Source organism: Mercenaria mercenaria, chromosome 3, assembly GCF_021730395.1.
Source record: "Mercenaria mercenaria strain notata chromosome 3, MADL_Memer_1, whole genome shotgun sequence".
In the NCBI taxonomy this organism is placed as follows: domain Eukaryota; kingdom Metazoa; phylum Mollusca; class Bivalvia; order Venerida; family Veneridae; genus Mercenaria; species Mercenaria mercenaria.
Window position 1 is genome coordinate 51,342,112 of NC_069363.1, and position 19,905 is coordinate 51,362,016.

The 19,905-nt window shown below is 32.3% G+C and overlaps 1 protein-coding gene across 9 annotated transcripts in view; it reads left to right on the forward strand.

Moving 5' to 3' along the window:
• The window catches only part of LOC123525765 (uncharacterized), a 238,853-nt gene that overhangs the window by 131,039 nt on the left and 87,909 nt on the right, over positions 1 to 19,905 (forward strand). The window contains exon 1 of one of the 9 annotated variants that reach the window (XM_053538481.1): positions 12,975 to 13,782. The exons of the other annotated variants lie outside the window; for them this stretch is intronic. Coding sequence (XP_053394456.1) covers positions 13,388 to 13,782 — 395 coding nt within the window. The 5' untranslated portion in view covers positions 12,975 to 13,387. Of the gene's footprint in view, positions 1 to 12,974; positions 13,783 to 19,905 lie in introns of those variants that run through there. 9 annotated transcript variants of the gene reach the window in all.

Sequence of the window (19,905 nt, forward strand, 5' to 3'; positions counted from 1 at the left end):
CAGCTCACTATGTCTGTTAATTTTATTTTTTTTATTTTTTATTTTTATTTATTTATTTATTTTTTTTTTATAACTAAAATTCACTTCAGACTGATTCAGTCAGTGATTGAATAAAACCAAATAGCCAATATCTTGCTGATTGTACGATGACACGTGTCTCCATTACTTTCCAGAGGACATATTCAAATGCCGTATAAACAAAAAGTTCAGCAATCAAAATTATAAGCGCAGATATCTAAAGAAAATATATAATGTATACTCATCTCAATTGTGAATTCTCAAAACAGTAGCGCTGCAGTTTTCCGTCGTAATCTTCTTTAAATTTTTGTAAACGATCTGTCCTCTACGGATTTCCGATAAAGAATGTACTTGTCACTGCACTAAATTTGCCCATGAAAATCCCGTGGGATTAAAACTTGTTAGACTAGTATTTGAACTGATACGACTATAAATACAAATACAGGTGCGGATTAGCAGTGATGCGTTATGTTAGACAAGACGATACTCACCAAAATTAAAACAATTTATTTCATAAGAGAACATAAATTTACTTAATTGGTGTTAATATTCAAAATATGAGTGTCTTTTTATATTGTTGCAATGGCAACAAGTATGGTTCCTATGACACAAACAATCCAAAACGATGACAAGAAATGACATTGACAGATCCTGCAGTAACGTTCACAATACAATCTATGTTTGCATGAAACGATCACAAGTATCTGTGTTAAACTTCTTTACATAATAAAAAGCCATACTAAAGGGATAAACGTCTACGATAATTAACGTCAAATACATTTTTTATCAATGCCTTTGAGATCTACTACTGACTGTAAAAATTAACCTCTAAGTGACTGTACAGATGACCTTACATTCCTCAGGTATGTTGTCAATATTAACGCGGATTTGACACATATCTATCGTAATATGAATTCTGATACGCAATTCGTACTTTAGGGAAACAAATTCTTTAATAGCTGAGTATTTGTGGTAAGTAATTCACATTTTTGAGTAGGTAATTAAACGAAACTATGCTTCAACATGCCAAATACTTACATATACACAGGTAGCCCAATTTGTTTGTTATCATTTTTACTCTGTTAATCAGTAGACAACTATTTCATTAACCGTGCATACTCCTTTGAAGCTTAATCCAAGGCCTTTTTGCTGATTAACAGCTGATGTTAATAAAGCAATCACTATGGGCAACATCATAATTATGGTTAACCTTCAGCCTGCTGGCGGCAAGTGGTTTTGCCTTTGCGACCAGTGCAGACCAAGATCCATGCAGGCTGATCATGGTCTGCATTGTTCGCTATTCAGTCAGTAAATTTTCAGTGAACACCCCTTCAAATAGTAAATGTTACTGCCCAAATTGAATGATAGACCAGTCCATTTAGGAAATTTATCAGGGTAAAGGTTAATATGTATCTATAATCAAACTCGTTAGTGTCAATTTTGTGAAAATGAAGGATGTACACTTTAACCTTACTATTGGAAACATAAGCATCAGTAACACAAACTGTCTAAACAAACCGAAACAGATAAGATGAATATTTTGGTGTGAGGAGGAGTATCTTTGAAAAATGATTCAAGATTGTTGTACAAACAAATTGATGTAAATCAGACGAATTTATGCATTTGACGTATCTTTTGGGTAAATTAGAATATGCAAACATCTAATCTATCGTTTGTGTACTAATGTAGATAGAACCTTTAAACAGGATGTTTCCAAATCAGTGTCTGCGTACTAAATACTACATGCTTATCATACAAACATTATTTTTCAGACTGGCTGTTGCAACAACATGTTACATAATTATTTTTATGGGTTATCTTGATATAATCATACCTTTATCAGGTTAACTTGCCTTTTTAAAAAATTGGACACTCCAGTTTATATCAACGACATACAGTAAAACACTTGATGATGTTTGAAACTAATTCATAAGATGGAATGTGCATAAGGTCAGGTTTTTTCGAATTTCATTTGTTAGATATGTACTTTAAGATTATAAATGAACATCGCCTGTTTCAAAGTAAGGCTCAGTCGTTTGTTTCAATGCTTATCTTATTGAATGTTATACAGTCTAAATTAAAGATATTACAATGTCCAAATCAATATTGTATCCTTTCAGGGCATAACATTTTCATTAAGATCAAATGGATTAGATAACCGGCGTGTCAATTGACTCATCCTTGATGACAATCCCATGTCTGTCATTAAGACATTTATGTTATGTACTATACACAATAGACAGTACAGCAGAAAACGTTTCAAATATGAATGAAACTTGCACCAGTACTACAGTTTGTAAGTAATTGCAGTGATCTGATTGTGTCAGGAATAATTTAATGTGTGAATTAAAGTATGGTTTTTAAAAGAAGAATGTTTCCGACGTCATACACATTTTACTGATAAATCCCCATTAATTTAAATGTATTCTATTATAATGATTTGTGTTTTAAAAAGAAAAAGGTAATCGAAGTGAACTGTGAAATTTTCTGAGACCGAACAGCACCCCAGACCGAGCTACTATTAAAATAACCCTGTTATATTGGAACTTTTTCACTTTGGACATTATTTTTTTATATTTACAAGAGCATGAAATCTTCAGATTCATGTAATGTATCCCTTTGTTATAAAGTAACGTTGAAAGCAAACATACTAAATACTTGTTATTTCAAGTTATTCTTATTGGTAATTGAAGTTACTATGATCATTTTATTGAGTGAATTTTTACATTAATTAATTTTGTAAAACAACAGTACAGTTGCGACATTTGGTGTATTTCCCTTTCACCAAGCTGTTAAATAACCTTTAGCCTGATAGAATACTTTTCATAACTGTTTCATTGTCCAAAAAGGTCAAATAAATACAATTGGAATTTAAAAGATAACATTTCATTGAATTGTCAAGGACGAAAATGGAAAACGAAATTTCAGTGTTTTTAGGGAGTAACGCTTGCCTTTTTTAAGCATTAACTAGAAATACTAAAACAAGTATACGGTAAATGTAGATTATAACATTTAAAAATATAACTGTAAAAGGAAGAAACATTAATACCGAAACTGTGTGGCTATTGATCGCACCTCAGTCTTAATAGTTTGTGATTTATAGTCAGACAGATGTTTTATACATTTTATATCAATTCCTGGAGTGTTATTGACAAATAATATTGATAACGTAAACTATAAATGTACACATCTGAAATGAAATTGCTTCCAGTGCTACACTGGAAGCATATAAGGGATACACATCGCAACAATATTTTTTACCAATTACAATAATGTAGGTCTTGCTGATGTATATAAAGCTTTTAAAAACTGTTCTGACCTCTACTATAATTTCGTCAGTTGAATACCTGTGAGAAAATAGCTTGCACAATAGAAACATTTCGAGACGCAGTGTCGATCATCCGTAATTGTATCTTCTGGAAATATTGAATTATCAAATCTTTCAAAGCTTCGAACTATTACAAAATGACGAAAATGGAAAACGAAATTTCAGTGTTTGTAGGGAGTAACGCTTGCCTTTTTTAAGCATTAACTAGAAATACTACAAACAATAGTGTTCTTTAAGTGAAAAAAAAATAAACAAAAAAACTTTTAGACACAGGAAAGGTTGAGCTCTTCTGCAGCAAATAAAGTATACATTTGTGTGTATATACAAATGAAGAAGCCGACGATAAACGTCTTCTTCGAAGATATCATACAGGACAAAAACTAGATTCAAATCGGTTCAAAACTAGATATGAAAACGACAACAGGGTCCCCACCATTGTACAGAAAACGGAAGAAGTACAAAAAAGTTACATGATTCTTAAACGAAACATGACGAAGAAATTTGGCCTAAACTCCAACAATCAAACAATCCCGCGGCTATCGACCGCTCTAGAACTGATTGGAGAGAGGTGTATGGTAATAATATTATGGACATCTAGCCTGATATTGATATTACTAGGGAAGGTTTGCTTAAAAAGTTTATCAGAGAAAGATGTAATGTTTAACGCCAAGTGGTCGTACTGGGACAACGATTTTATACTAAGCAGTTGATTAAAACTTCATCCATACCATCAGTCGTCTATAGTTTCAGACAGATTTATCTAAGGAATGGTAAAGTTCGATTTTGTTATCCGCATTTTATCTTATTGAGGATCTTGGTTTCATAATTCAGACAGAAGTTTTGGCAAGTCACGTATTTCTTTGTGTCAGTTAGACGGTTATTACTAGTCTGTCTTGTCTGGTAATTCAGAAAGACAGATTTATTCTGAATGCATAACCATGAATGCCAAAAGCGTCTCCATAAATAATAGTTTTCATGTCATAGTTAATGTCAAGGTAAATATAAAAACGATGGCTTAGAACTGAAAACAGGCGAAACAACTTTGATGATACATCTTAGAACTTTTGATTATAAGATCGGCGTGTATATTATAATCATGTTTGAATATATTACTCGTGTTAAATAGTTTTAAATATCCCCCAATAAGTGTATGGTACATTGCATTAATATTTTTATTTCCTCTGGACATGTTTGGTATTGTATCATAGCCAACGATCCGTAGTCTCCTTCTGTATAAGTTCATCTTCCAAGAGTGAGTCTTCAATGATAATCCTTTCCAAAGTCTTCTAACCGACGACATACATGTACCATACGGATTATCCAACTTAAAGGCAATATTAATGAATTGGATCTATTGTCTGGAATCATTCCAACTTTGTGTATATACTATGATCATGAATTAGAAACAGAACATTGCCACCAGCTGTTTCATTTTCATACCCCAGTATTGCTTTCACCTGTTTATAATTAAAAGGTGATAATCATCCACATGTAATTACAAACAGAAAACTTCACCATTAATCTGGTTCAGCTAACGGTCACTGTTTGAAAGCGACTACACAAGGTTTCAAACTTTTTCTACTAATTGGTATCTACAAAATGGAAAGTGCCGTTTCGTGATGTTGCAAGAACTTGTGGCCCGGCCCATTTGCTAAATGTTTGCTTGTACATGTACGATTATTGATATATCATCTTGTAAAAGATTAGCAATAAAATATGATTAAACCAAACTATAAATTAAAATGTTTACTTCAGCAGAAGTCATAAACAAACTCAGTAAATATTTTTGTATTACGGAAATGAATTACTGTTTATATTTTTAAGCAGCCTAATAACTCTGTACTATTGGTTTAAAACATATTTTATTGTGGTCAGGTTTATTGTCGTTCACAAAGATCCGGTATCGGAATGTATGACCTGGTATCGATTTAACTCCTGTCGTCTGCTGTCGCTAAAATATTCATGAGAATTAGATAAAATACTTAATAACTGCCTCTGTGAAGTGCAAACATCGTGTAACTCATGCAATGAATGTCTCCAACAAACACGTTCGTATTGTACTGTTGAAGTCTCTACATATACACATGCGCTTCTATAGTATCTCTCTATCAGGTCATAAAGAAAGAGTTAGTTTTATTGTGGTGGAACTGCGACCAAGTTGTTTAATTATAGATATTTAATCATTTACTACAGAAGCATTTATGAACGATTTACATTAGTTGACAAAAATCAACAGTTCAGTACGTGGAAATCTTCTTCAGAATGTTTATTTTAGAAGAAGAGGTGCATATCTATATCAAATGTATAATGTTAAAATGACTTATGTTATATGTTATTTTATATGTTTTTATCACATTTTAACGATGTTAAAATTATTAGAACTGGTATACAAAATTAAAAATCAAAGAATACTTCAAACAGATTTGTTCTCAGTGTTAAATTTCTTAATTTTTGGTACAGCTAGTGTGTTACAAAACGAAAATATACAAGATGTAGAATACAAAAATCCTTTCCCGGTATTAAAAATCGAAAATGATAATGTAATATACAGTCCATGAAACAAGCTGGTAAAACCTGATCATTTTTATCAGGGACCTTATCTGGTTATAACCAGAAACATCACAGACGTAATTATTTAGAGAATGAATAAAAATTACTATGACTTTCAATATGGTAGAGTGGACTCTAGATGGACACTTTTATTTGTATATATATGTACACATCCCCTAGCCCAAAGCATACATTTCCACATTTCCTATGTTGAGCTTTATATATAGATGGCTGTCTTGCCTTTTGAGTGTAACTTTTACTGTTAGAATAAATATTTCCAGCTCTCCTACAAACAATTTTCAAAATGACCTTGGTGAAAAATCTAAGCTGTGACAATAACCTTACTTGAAAATGATTTTCAGTGATGACTTGGACATAATAGAAGTATTCATAAAAATATTTTCAAAAACTGGATAGTTTGGGTGTTGTTAATCTGAATTAAGGAAAAAATGCACACTTTAGTTTAAAGTAGTGTCTTATGGTTATAAAACACCTTTATTTTGTCCAATCAAAACAACGATATAGTCCGAATAAAATGTATTCCCAGGACAGCCTTCGTGTTAGTTAATATAGTGATCGTGCTAAAAGATAGAAATGTCTAGACACGGCTTGTTATATTGACTCAGATATATATCCAGTCCAATGTCCAATCATGTCGACCTTGTACGAACTGGGCCTGAAGAAACCTTGCATACTTTTCATCAAATAAATTGACGAATATCATGACTGTTTACCCTACAAACACTTCTGGTGTGTTGTAAATTATTTCGAGGAAATGTTGGTTTGCTGTTAGACATTACAATTAAACTGATGTAAATCGGCATATACTTATTAGTTGGTTATGAGAGAAAAAAATAATGGTAGTTACACCTATATTATAATAGCTATTACTTTAATGAAACAATTACAATTAGTCGGAGTATAATTCCTTACAGAGTACAATATAGCTAGTGAACCTTTTTTGGGCGGCTACTGATACTTTATTAGGCGAGGAGGATTTACATCCAATATATTTTCTACATATTTTTCCTCGGAGAAATCACAAAATGTATATGACATAAACTACTTAATCCCCTCAGCTTCTCTGATCTGGGAGAGGTAGGGAACAGGAACATGTATATGTACTTTCAATTTGGTTGGTACATGTATGTGTACATGTGTCTTTATAATCGGATACCTTTTAACATAATTATTCCTTTGCAAGTATTTCTTTTCATTTTTCAGCGATGATAAGAGAAAAGAAAGAAAATCTCAGTAAAAATCAAACCAATTTGATCAGGATTATTTATAAACCCTAACTCTTGATTTTTGTCGCCAGAGTTTGTAACAGAAACACAAGAGGCTACGTAGTTTTCAATTCATTTATTAGGATAAGTGACAGTTTTACGGTCAGTGAAATTGATTTTGTCTCTCTTGCTCTCAAGAGTGTCTCGGAAAATCATGAGATATGCTTTTTCTGCCACCGAAATACGAAATGCTTACAGTATTGGGCAAAACAGTATGTTGTTCTGTTTGTAAGATTAGCATGTTTTAGAAGTCAAAAGGGGAACAACTCTTTCGTTAGAAGGTGATATTCATTTGTGAATTTTTCTGACTGCTTGCCTCCTAGATAGGTAAACCTTAATGGTTATCAAAATTGTTATATTGCGAGACTTATTGAACTTGGATAGTATTTTCAGATTTCTATAGTCATTAACAATACGCTTTTCCTCGCTTTTCCAAAACGTTAAAGCCTGAAATAGAGAGGTTAATGCAAATATTGGGAAAACAACAAAATAAGAATCTTTTTTATTATCCAGTTATACAAAAATTACAACGCAAACAAAATATATATATTAACATGCGGGATGGGATTAAAATACCAGTAGGAACCTAAGAGGGTATATTAGGTGTTAAATTTGTAAGGCGCATGTCGTTTGTCATAAATATCGGAATAACCGATGGATGCTCCCCAAAGTATGATTACTGCATATTAAAAGCACAAAAAGCGTTTTAATCGACTGGGCATATACCACATCTTAGTAGTTCAGATTCAGAAGAAGTTTCTTACAACTCCCGCTTGTAGTTGTTGAGAAAAAGCACACAAAAGATGTGCTCTTGGGACTGAAGCATCCGAAGATCAGCAAGTGGTTAGTGAGGAATACTCCGTACAAGGATTGCGCTATAGTTTATTGTTGAATAAGGGCATTAATCAGTGAAAAATCATTTGACCGGTACATGAAGATAATTCGTGCACCCCTTTTTGAATATTTTATAAAATTTTAGTAGTAAATTCAAAGGAAGTTTCATAGAACTCAGCATGTAGTTGAAAAAAGCACGTCATTTAAAACCATTAGATATTCAGGCAAGATAGAAGAAGGTAGAGAACTTAAATGAATATCTCGGTGTAACTGCGTGTGATGCTAAGAGTGCGTAAACGTTTATAATTATGGATCATCTGGCAATGAAAAATGGAAAGATACATTTGGGAAAAGTAGCAAAATTGTTTTTTAAATTATTGATAATTGTGTGAGTCAAAAGACATGATGAAATGATAGCTGAGTTTTGATGCAGTTTTGGGCGGTATTTAGTATGTTTCATGTTATGATATACAGTAAGTGGAACGTACACTAACCAAAGTTTTCCGAATGGACAGTACTCTTCAAAATGTTTGTTATTCGAAATTACTTTATAGACAGACTAGATTACAAGTCTTCATAGTCGGGTTCACGAGTGCGGCGTCTGTAAAATAAAAATATATTAACCTTTACCTTGCTAAATTTCTATAATGGACTGGTCCATTATTCAATGTTGGCAGAACCACTTATTATTCAAAGGGGTATTCACTGAAACTTTACTGACTGAATAGCGAACGGACATGCAGGCTGATCTTGGACTGCGCTGGTTGCAAAGGCAAAATTACTCACCGCCAGCAGGCTAAAGGTTAAGTTTATTTATACTGGCCTATGTTCGGAAACGTAAAGAAATCCAGTAAACTTGGAGGCACCATAGAAACTGAAATGCTTCCCCGCCAAACAAACGAACAACCAAGCAAGTAACATTTCATATTATTTCCACCTAATATGTCAAGTATAATACAGCGAGAAGACAAAACGCATTATAATTATTATAGTGTTCCGTTCAAGTTTAATTGAATATTCAAGATCTTAATAAAAAAAACAAATACTAATTTACGTAATTCTATGTAAATGCGCCACATAAAAGGGATAATTAATGATTTACGATGTCAATAAAAAATCAGTTTCAAATGAAATTTGGGCGTGACTGCTTGTCAGTCTTTCACGAGCCATTTAGAAGCTGCTTTCTTTGATATAAATGGAGAGTATTTAAATTGATCTACTTACCTTTGAAACTCTAAGCAGTTTTCAGTTTTGTTGTATTGGTAGTAGCAATCTACATCTATTCACATTTTAGCCTTTGGAACGTGCATGTAAACAGTACAACTTGCATGAAGAGACGACCTAAAGGAAGGGCAAAGAGTGGTATCTTAACGCAACTGATATCTTAATACAACATAATTTGTTCTTAAACAACCTAAAAGGAAACGAAGAAGTTGTCCTTTGAGTAAGTTTTGGTGTATATTAAAAAAATACTAATCAAGAACATTATGGAAAAGTATATAATACTATATATATATATTTGATTTACGGAAATAGCATGGTAAACGTTTATTTGCCAGTAAATCAACATATGAGCCGCGCCATGGGAAAACCAACATAGTGGCTTTGCGACCAGCATGGATCCAGACCAGCCTGCGCATCCGTGCAGTCTGGTCAGGATCCATGCTGTTCGCTAACAGTTTCTCCAATTCCAATAGCATAAGCGACAGCATGGATCTGACAAGCGCGATGCGCAGGTGCTGGATCATGGTCGAAAACACTTTGGTTTTCAATGGCGCGTATGTTGATATAAACAGCTGTATTATGTGAATTCATAATATGTATTAGAATTTTAATAATGTGCATACGTGTATTTGCGTTTTAGCTAATAATTAAATTAAATGCAGTATAGCGCCAAGAATTTCACAGAGAATTCAGTGATTCATCTTTAAGTTAACAGATGCTCAAACTATTTTGAATCCATTTTGTTTTAGTCTTTCCGTGATTCTCAAACATTCGTTTCATGTCATTATGCAGCTATTGTATTGTTCTTTCGGACATGTTTCACTGAAAAGTTTTGCAACAGTTCCTATAGTCATGGACAGGATTTCCTTTATAGCAACCTTTTAAATGATACGGTTCTTCTTTTCGTTTCTTTTTCGGGTTTCTTGTTTAAATAGACATATATTTCGAGTATGCTGATGGTATTTCGGATCTCGCTTTTATCACATCATCTGTGTTGTTGAAAGTGATTATTTATTTATATTATATGTACCTGTGTTTTACCTTAGATTGGAAAAAATACCGTTAAAAACGTGTGTTTTGCTTTTCAATGAATTCGTCGGTGAATATGGCTATTTTAAAAACGGTGAACTGTGTGCATGCTGGATAAAATATTAAGAGTTCAATAAATTAACTTAAATAATGACGTCCAGACAATTAAATACTTCTTGAAAATAATATATTGAAACGTCGTATAGAAAACAAAGGGTGCTTTATCAAACTGATATTTACAGAAGGAAACAAATTGAATAATATCTCAGGCGCAATCTATCAAAAAAGTAATTATATTAGATCAATAACATCTCAGCACCTTCTGCAGGCTTTGTAACCAAACGAATTAATACAGATAGTTTATGGCATTGCAATGTCGTCACGTGTATTGTATTGAAATTATTGCAGTACTTAATGTATTTTAGTGCAAATTGATATTTAAGATTGACGTGTGTTACGGTGAAATGCCAAAAATTGTACAGCGTAAATAATTTGAGAATTGCCTCTTCAATTCCTGAATTAACGATCCATATTGGCTGACAAACAGTTTGTACTGTTTAAGCTGAACATAGTGGATACGCTTTTCAGTTATTTGACTTAATACTGATTGCTAGAATATAAAAGAAAATAAGTGGCAATATATCTTAACCGTATATAATTAGATAACCACTTCAGTTTATTTTTGTTATCTTTTAATTATTTACCTGTAGTTTTCTCTATTCGATTAACGGTACCGTTTTCTTTTGATGCTTGATACAAGGGCTGTTAGCCAATTACTTAGCAGCTGGAGGTAATTATTCAAGCACTGTGGTCAACATTATATGGTTAATAAGTATGCATAATCAAAATCATTAGTGCCAACTTTGTGAAGGTGTAGAAAGAACGCCGTAACCTTGATATTGCTATGTACATCATAAATATATATGAGTAAGTTAGAACAACAGTGTTAGGGTTGTGTTGAAAATCAGTGGATGTTATGAATAGATATACTGAAAAATGAATAACTAATAATTGTGAAAGAGGAGTCGGATTTACAGGAAGTGTTTTAATTTTTTGTTGAAATAAATGAATGTAAAACAGAAGGAGTCAAACATTTCTGTTGAGGTTTCATATTAGGTAAATTAGGGCAAAATTTTGTTATTTTGACCAGGCATGTGGTGACACAATGTAATTTTTGGTGTTTTAATGTTGTTGTTTTTTCGGCATAGTGAGTCTACTAACTAGTTTTAATAACCTAAAAATAGATGATCAATGTAATATACTTCAGGTATTGTTTAGGTTGACTACTATAAAAACAATAAGTATATGAAGCATTTTGAATTCAGTTAATACTATGAACAGTATATTTGTTAATTCAATCAGCAATCCTCCAAAGTATGGGAAGTTAGATTCACGACGGCAATAGGGGTCAAACCAATTTACGCAATTAATAGAATGAGCAAATACATAAGAAATAGCTGTTCGTGAAGTAAAACCAGTAAATCATTTACTTTAAGACAGAAAATTGAATAGTCGTAAGGTCAAGTTGGTACATCAATACAATGCATTACAATTTAAATGAGAATAATGATTATGTTATCCCCTTTGTTTTAGAAATGAAATCTTCCCAAACAGTATTGTTTATTCTTACATACTCATTTTAAAACTACGTTAAGTTACCATTGAATCTCAAACGTAAATAGTTTCCGTACTGACGTTTGAATTTCATATCGGATGTGTGACTTCATTTGTGACGTCAGTTTTATACGTGTGTTTGCGTGTAGTCACGTGTTAAGAAGTTCATTTACCACGATATTTTATGAAATCTGCTAGTGCCTTTAAAATCAGATTTACTGTCAGTGAAACTTATACACTAAAATACCAGCTTCATTCGATTCAAATGCTTTGAAAATAAAACAGTAACTCCATACAGAAAATATGCTGAATTAAACAGTAACAGAAGGAAACAGAATAAAATTACGTATTATTAAATCAATTTCATATGAATAATTGCGTTTAAACGTAAATATCGTTATCGTAGAAAACATAACACTCCCGAGTAATATGATTTGAATACTTCTTATGAAATAGACCTGTAAAAACATTTCCACTAAGACATATTACTTTCTTTACGTAAGTACAGAAATCTGATTCTAGCAGAGTTTTTAAGAGCACAGGTGAAAGCAGAAATACGGTAACGATTACAAAAATATTTCGAATGTTCGTTACATTGTTGTGTGTATTTCAAGGTTTTGTTCTTTTTCATTGATTTTCTTTATCGGACGTGAAACTCGAAATAACTTTAAAACACTCTTGTATAGTGTATATGGTAGAATAATACAGTAACTAAAATAAGTATGACGTTTTTCCGTTGGCAGATAAGGTCAGATAAAAACAATTGCAGTCATTGTGTTTCATATCACAGAAAAAATAATTTTTCATGGACGAAAGGAAATGAATATGAAAGTTCACTATTGCTTGCGAAATTTACGTGTTGCAAGTCTGGTAAATGGATATAAAATTTAAAGTGCCCTTCAATGTCTTGATAGACAAGATAATCTGTCTTTGAAATAAAACAAACATAATCGCAATTAAGGAATAATTAAATCTGAAAATAGAGAACATAATATCGAAACCACCTATTTATCGATTGCATCTCAGTCTTAATGATTTGTGATTTACAGTCTGCCAGATGTTAAATACATTTTTACAGATCAATCACTCGAAGGTTACCGGAGAAGAATATTGATAACACAAACTATGTTCACGTCTGAAATAAAACAGTTTCCAGTGCCACACTGACAGTATATTAGGGATATACTCATCTCAATGGATATACATTTTGTTACTATATATAGCACAAAAATTGCTCTTGTTGACGTATCCAGAGCTGATACAAATGTTTTTACGTTAGACATCAAGTACATTGAAACAACATTGTGAAGGACAACTTGTACTTTACTGGAATTTTAGATAATGTGTGTGGTTCAACTGAAATAATTTTGTCTGGAATTGTTGAATGATTGTATCTTAGAATCTTTGCAAAGAAAAACGTTGTACCGAAGTGAATATTCTTAATATATAAAAGTATATATATTTGAGCACTATTTTGAACGGTAGACGCGTAGCAAAAGAAATAATGTATAAACAAATGAAGAAACAGACAAAGAACATATTCTGGAGAGAATTTATACAGGGTAGAAAACAAGACTCAAAAGTATTTAAAACGGCAACAGGGTCCCCAGTACTATACACAAAATTTAAAAAGTATAAAAGGATTTACTATCCTTTGGCAAAACATCACGTGACCATTGGGCCAAAGCCCCAACATTCACACAAGCACGCGGCTGTAGTATACTCGAGGACTTACGGTAGGGAAGTATATAGTAATATAGATATCTGGCCTGATGATGATACCGCTAGGGAAAGATTGCTTGAAAAATTAAAAGGACTATCCTTATCGGAAGAGCATGATGTTGGAATTGACTCTCCAAATGAAATAGTTGCAAACGAGGATGAAGTAATATACATCAGGTAGGTGCTTAGTTTGCAGAAAAAAAATTTTTATGGCAATAACTGCAAATGCAATTTCATGAAGTATCTTTGAAGTTTACGAGATGGCGGAAGTATGTTTCCAGGTAAAAAATGCAAAAGTAAATTAGACCTGTTTGAAAACCTGAGAGTTTTAATAAGTTTAATGTAAGGAGGATTATCGTTTTCTTATTATCTTTTTAATGTTTACCTTGGAACCCAAACAACCTAACACCGTCTGATGTTGTATTGTAATACAGTAACTGCTCTTTATACTTTTCTTTGTGAACATTTTTTATAAACCGCAAGTTTTGGTTTTTGGACATATTGTCACTTGGTTATGCATTGGAAGTAAATCTGTCTTCTTAAATTGACAGACAAAACAGATACAATATAACATTTCACTAATATTAAAGATTAAATATTTCTCGACCGTTTTTGTTGTTGCTCTTTTTCTTACTACAACCGCCTAAAGGTGTTTGCTTGCACCATGTCCTGTCTCCCTGAAGTTAGTCATTATCTCACTTGTAAACATGGTATCATTCCATCCATTTTCTTACATTTAATTTAGACTGATGCTCCACGCCCCATGCAGATTCTTTTTATTTTCTTTCTTAAACTAAACATTTATTTCCTGATCGGCTTTCAAACAGAACTGTCAATCAGAAAAAAATATTAATAAACAAAATTCCTTATACAATTTCTGATAAGCTATTCAATGAAGGATTTAATGACCATTTATTTAGAAATATCGTTTAATACATTAGATATGATTTTTGTAATGTTTTCTGTTTCTTTCATAATAACATAGGAGACCAACTCTATGCTTACACTTTCACGCTTTTCGGGTTAATTTAATATTTTCAACTTCAAAACACCGAGTTCTAGTAGTATTAGTTATTTTCAGGTAAAACCTGGTGTTTTGGCAAAATGGTAGTATGATGTAAAATTAATGATTCTCCAACTATCAATAACCATCTAAATGATGATGTCTTCAAATCTTCTCTAGAGAAAAGATAACATAAAAATAATGTTAAAACTTACAATGGTAATGACTTTGATCTCTCGACCTGGAATCATTCCCACTTGTTATGTTCATTCTATGATCATGAGCGTGACTGAACATTGCCACGAGCTATTCCAATTCCCTTGCCTTGTTTCTTTACCTGTTTATAATTAATACATGATAATTATACATCTAACTGCGATCAGTTTTGTTCACATTCAGCTATAGGCCACTGTGTAAAATCGAGTACATATTCTGCGAGTATTTTCGTCTTCCTCTCCTCCGCAAAATCAGAATATATTGTATTTCAGCTATGCTCTACATACATTACCAATTTATCACCTCTAAGCTATACCCCGTGAGAATGTTTGTACGATGCGAATGCAACACAGTTGTCGTATTGATTTTAGGCATAGTTTGTTACGGTCATCATTCACAGAGGTCCAAGGTCGTTTTAATAGTCATGAACATCAGATAAAAAGCCTAATGGCTGTTTTTGTGATGTGGACTCGTACGAAACAATGTCTCAACAAAGATGTACATTTTCAAGTTTGACCACATTAACCCATTCACTCGCTACATGTCTTCTAAAATAGCATTCGCACAATAAGATTGTTTGAAAATGAAGCGAAAACGACATTTTTATTATATTATGTACACTGAATTATTGATCTTAGAAAAAAGACTTAAACTGAAAAATCAAGTTTTATCACAAATATGCTCTTTATGATTACCCCGGTTGAGTTTATTATATACTCAACGATTCAAAAACTTATTTCTCGACAGTTAGGACTTTTCTTTTTTAACCTTTAGCCTGCCGGCGACAAGTGATTCTGCCTTTGCGACCAGAGCAGACCAAGATCAGCCAGCACATCCGTGCGGGCTGATCATGGTCTGCACTGTTCGCTATTCAGTCAGTAAATTTTCAGTGCACATCCCTTCGAATAATAAATCATTATGGTTTGCCCAAATTGAATGATGGACCAGTCCATTTCAGAAATTTAGCAGGCTAAGGGTTAAGTCGTTGGTAAAGCGTCTTTAGCTGCACTTCTGCTTGGCGGATGTTACAATGTTACAGGTAGATTTTAAAGTTCAAAATTAGAATGCATTGATTCTCTCCACACGTTATGGAAGTTATTGCCCCAGGATTCTTATTTAGAAATTAGTCCTGAAAACCAGTGAATTATATTTCGCCAATTTTTCGAGGTATATGATGCACTATACAATCTAAACACATACTTTGAAAATAATTTCGAACTTCTTTGATGAAGATAATATGAAATAGATCAAAGAAATTTTGCTAGATAAAATCGAAAGGTGTGTCGGTTATTTTCAATACATATTTTAAAGAGGGATTATTATCAGTAATACGCTTATGAACGAAATAACCGAACCGTTCATGTATGTGCAGAAAGTGTTTTGTCCCGTGAGTTCTAAAAGAAGAAGTGTCTGTTCCATAATAAACACCCCCAATACAAAGGTGTTTTACTATAGTATAGGGTCAACTTTCGTTGTATTCGCCTAAATTGCCAATCAGTTAATCAGGACAAAACATGCTAAGACTGCAATGATCTGGTGATTTGAATATTCATGGATAATTAATACTTCCATGTGATAATGACAAGTTTTCAATAACTGACTTAGCTGGTTCATTTTGTCTCCATCACATAAACAAGTTGATGCTGTATTTTGAAATGTAATTTTCCTTGTATGGACCGGGTGATTTTTATATTGTCGATATGTAATAATTAACAGTTTTGTAAACATTAAAATCTGTAATTGATTATATTTACAAATCTTCACCATTATTTATTTTTATACATGGCAGCGCAACCGAAGATTACGCATTTTTTGAAAAATGAAATATCTAGATAATTTAGGGATGCAACATTGTGGGGGATAGTCATGAGTATAGTTATAATCACGATGTAATCTAATTCTTTTGCGAAAGACATTAATATTTTTTCCTTTGTATTAAATTTTAGACCCCAGGTACTACAATTTAAATAAGGGTTATCTAAAACCTTTAGAATTTCATCATGCGATATTTATAAACTTTCCATACCATCCGCAAACAATGCCAAAATTAAATTTCAATCAAGAATTTATTCTATGTTACATAAATAACTTTTTAAACAACACATTTATTTTCAATTTGAGCAGTTTCATTTTCGAAAAAGTCTGTTTGAAATTGACATTTTGGCTAATCAATGAGACCACGTTTCGACACAAATAAAACAAACCCAAAAATAACGTTCAGGGAGTTTAGTTGGCACATATTTTCATAGATATATTTTCTTAGAAACAGCGATGATGCACGTGTGCATTCCATCTGAGAAACGCATTCTGCTATTGCTGTAAAACACCTGGAAATTTATAACATATTAAATAGGCTATAAGCGATATCAATGAAACAACAACACTAATTGCAAAAATACTGTGATAATCGCGATGTTGAAATATTTATTGAAGTACAATTAGCATAAATATTATGAGAATTTCTTGTAGGGTGATATGTAGTTTGTAATGTTTTATGAAGTGATAAATCATATTAAATACATACCAAACTCTGTGTAGCTTTAAACCCACAATGCATGATTTGCTTCAGTATATATTTTTGTAGGTGTAAGTAAAAATGTATCTTAAATGATATTAGCATCAGTTCACTTTACAAGGGATGGGTGTTGTAATAGTCAATTTTCGGACCATTTGTGCTTTGCAAAGTATAGTGAAAATGGTCATTTTCATTAGTTCGTACCTCTTTGAAATTAGAAATTAAACTACTGCATCGACTAGTCTTATCCTTCGTACCTTAACTGGAATTTCCAGATACATAAGCCAAGATAAAGTGCATATGCATCTAGTTGGGAAACCAAATTTTAACTGTCAAGGTACACAAAACGGCATAAATTTCAAAGTGTGAGGATTTATTACAAACAGCGTATGCTGCACAATGTTTGGAAGTAATGTAACTTAAACAAAGACATTTAGTTATTGTTATTTGATCATTTGATTGGCATTATAATATATTCTTTCATGTATCTCCGTAAATATTTATGACGTCATAACGTCGTTTCGTTGTTTTTATCAAACATACACGATTGTAAATGAAATCTGTAAGTTATTTTCGATCACGACGTATTTTTTTATTTATTTTTTATTATAAAATTATCTTCAGATTAGAATTCTGTTGGATCACGTTAGAGCATTCCCAGAAAACGAAATAATTCTTGGTTACCAATGCATTTTTATTTCTTGGACTTTTTACCGTATACATAATGTTTAAAGATATTTAGGTATTATAAGAATCTGAACAGAAATCAAAATGAAAACAAAGAAACATCCATGCTGGTCGCAAACGCACTATGTTGGTTTTCTCATGGCGCGGCTCATATACCAGGTGTATTGATGCCATGTCATGTTAATAAGTATACTACCAGACACTGAATTGTTTCAGCTGCTCTGTAAATTGTTCTTGTTTATACAACAGCATACCAGCAATACTAACGTTGTTATCATGTTTATGATAATCAGTCTATAATCTTTACCCGAGAGATAACTTATCATTTGTTAATACCAACAAAACACGGTTCATTTAGTTTGTAGATAATATTCATTAAATGTACGATATCCATGTTAACACAGCTACTGACATTCTAGTTTTGGACATTTTATCTAAAAATGAGATTAACAATTAGTGTATCTAGATAATGATTGCAATTCGAGCTGGATGCCTGGTGATCGTGTATATATGAATAGTATACTTAACAAATCATCAAGACATTCGAATGGTTTGTCGTCAAATTTACCACAGTTTTAGAGTTCAAATGTGTAGGAATTGAAGCACAAGGGCTTTAACGCGTGTAGTTAAATATCTAAGCATCTGAACACTGAACCATGGTAAATTAGACGACAAACCACAAATAGGCCTTGATTGTTTTCGTTCTAACATCTTCATTTAAATATTTTGATATAAATATGATGGGCTTCATTTATTTAAGCGGTAATGAACTGTACGTCTAGCGGAAATTTTAAGTCATAATTGACCCCATAATGCTTTTACCGGTCCGTACGTCAAACGTTGTTTATCGCTGAATGTATATAGCTTCACCTTCTTCTTTGTTTAACTGGTAATCAAATCGAGCCATGTTAGAATGTTTTTTTTTACCTAATAGTTGTAATTTGGGGAGGCAGTGAAGGATGATACAACCACGAGTAAAGTGTACTAAATTCCAGCTAAATATATTTATAATGCTTATTACTGTATTTTATATATCAAAAGTAGTCTATAGAATTGACTGATTATACAGAGAAAAATGTAAGAAATGTAAAACATAAAGATTAAAAATCTTAAATTAATTATTAGTATAAATATATTGAGTTCATTCCATATGGATAAACTGTGTCTAACTCATGCATCCAGTAAGTCTCCCTCAGAAGACGTTTCCAATCACCATTTATGTGTTCTATGGGCATGAATGAAAAGTCATCAATTGTGTGAAGGTTGGAATTAAAATGTTCAGAAACATTAGTCAAAGATTCGGGATAATGGTTTATATCAAAACTACCAGCCTTTTAATATCCTTTTTGCTATCTGCATTTTCTCTGGAAATAATGTATCTTCATAGATCCTTTACATTGTGCATTTCTGTATAATATGTATAATGTTTCTGAATGTTAAATTACGCCATGCTGTTGCATACGTTTTGACGTCGTTGTTATGACGTCATGTTCCACATGACGTCATCAACGTTATTGCTTGTAAACATTATACCCCTGATGAAGGCATTAAAAGCCGAAACTAGTTGGAAATAAATTAAAAACCAGTTTGAAGTTGTTCTTCCATTTTCAATTGTATTATAGCTATATATATTAAAATATATATCCAAATCAGTCCGAATATCTGTTAATAAATGTGCCTTTATAAGAATTGTATACCGGCTTTTCTACCTTTTCTACCATGAAGAGGATTATATCCGTGACATAATCAGTGATTCCTAAAATACTTTTTTTTTAAACTGATGACTGCCACTGGACTTATAACAAAGGTTTTGTCTCAAAATTTCGGACTTTTGTAATTTTTCTTTTATTTCATGTAACAGTGACAAATTCCAGTCTAT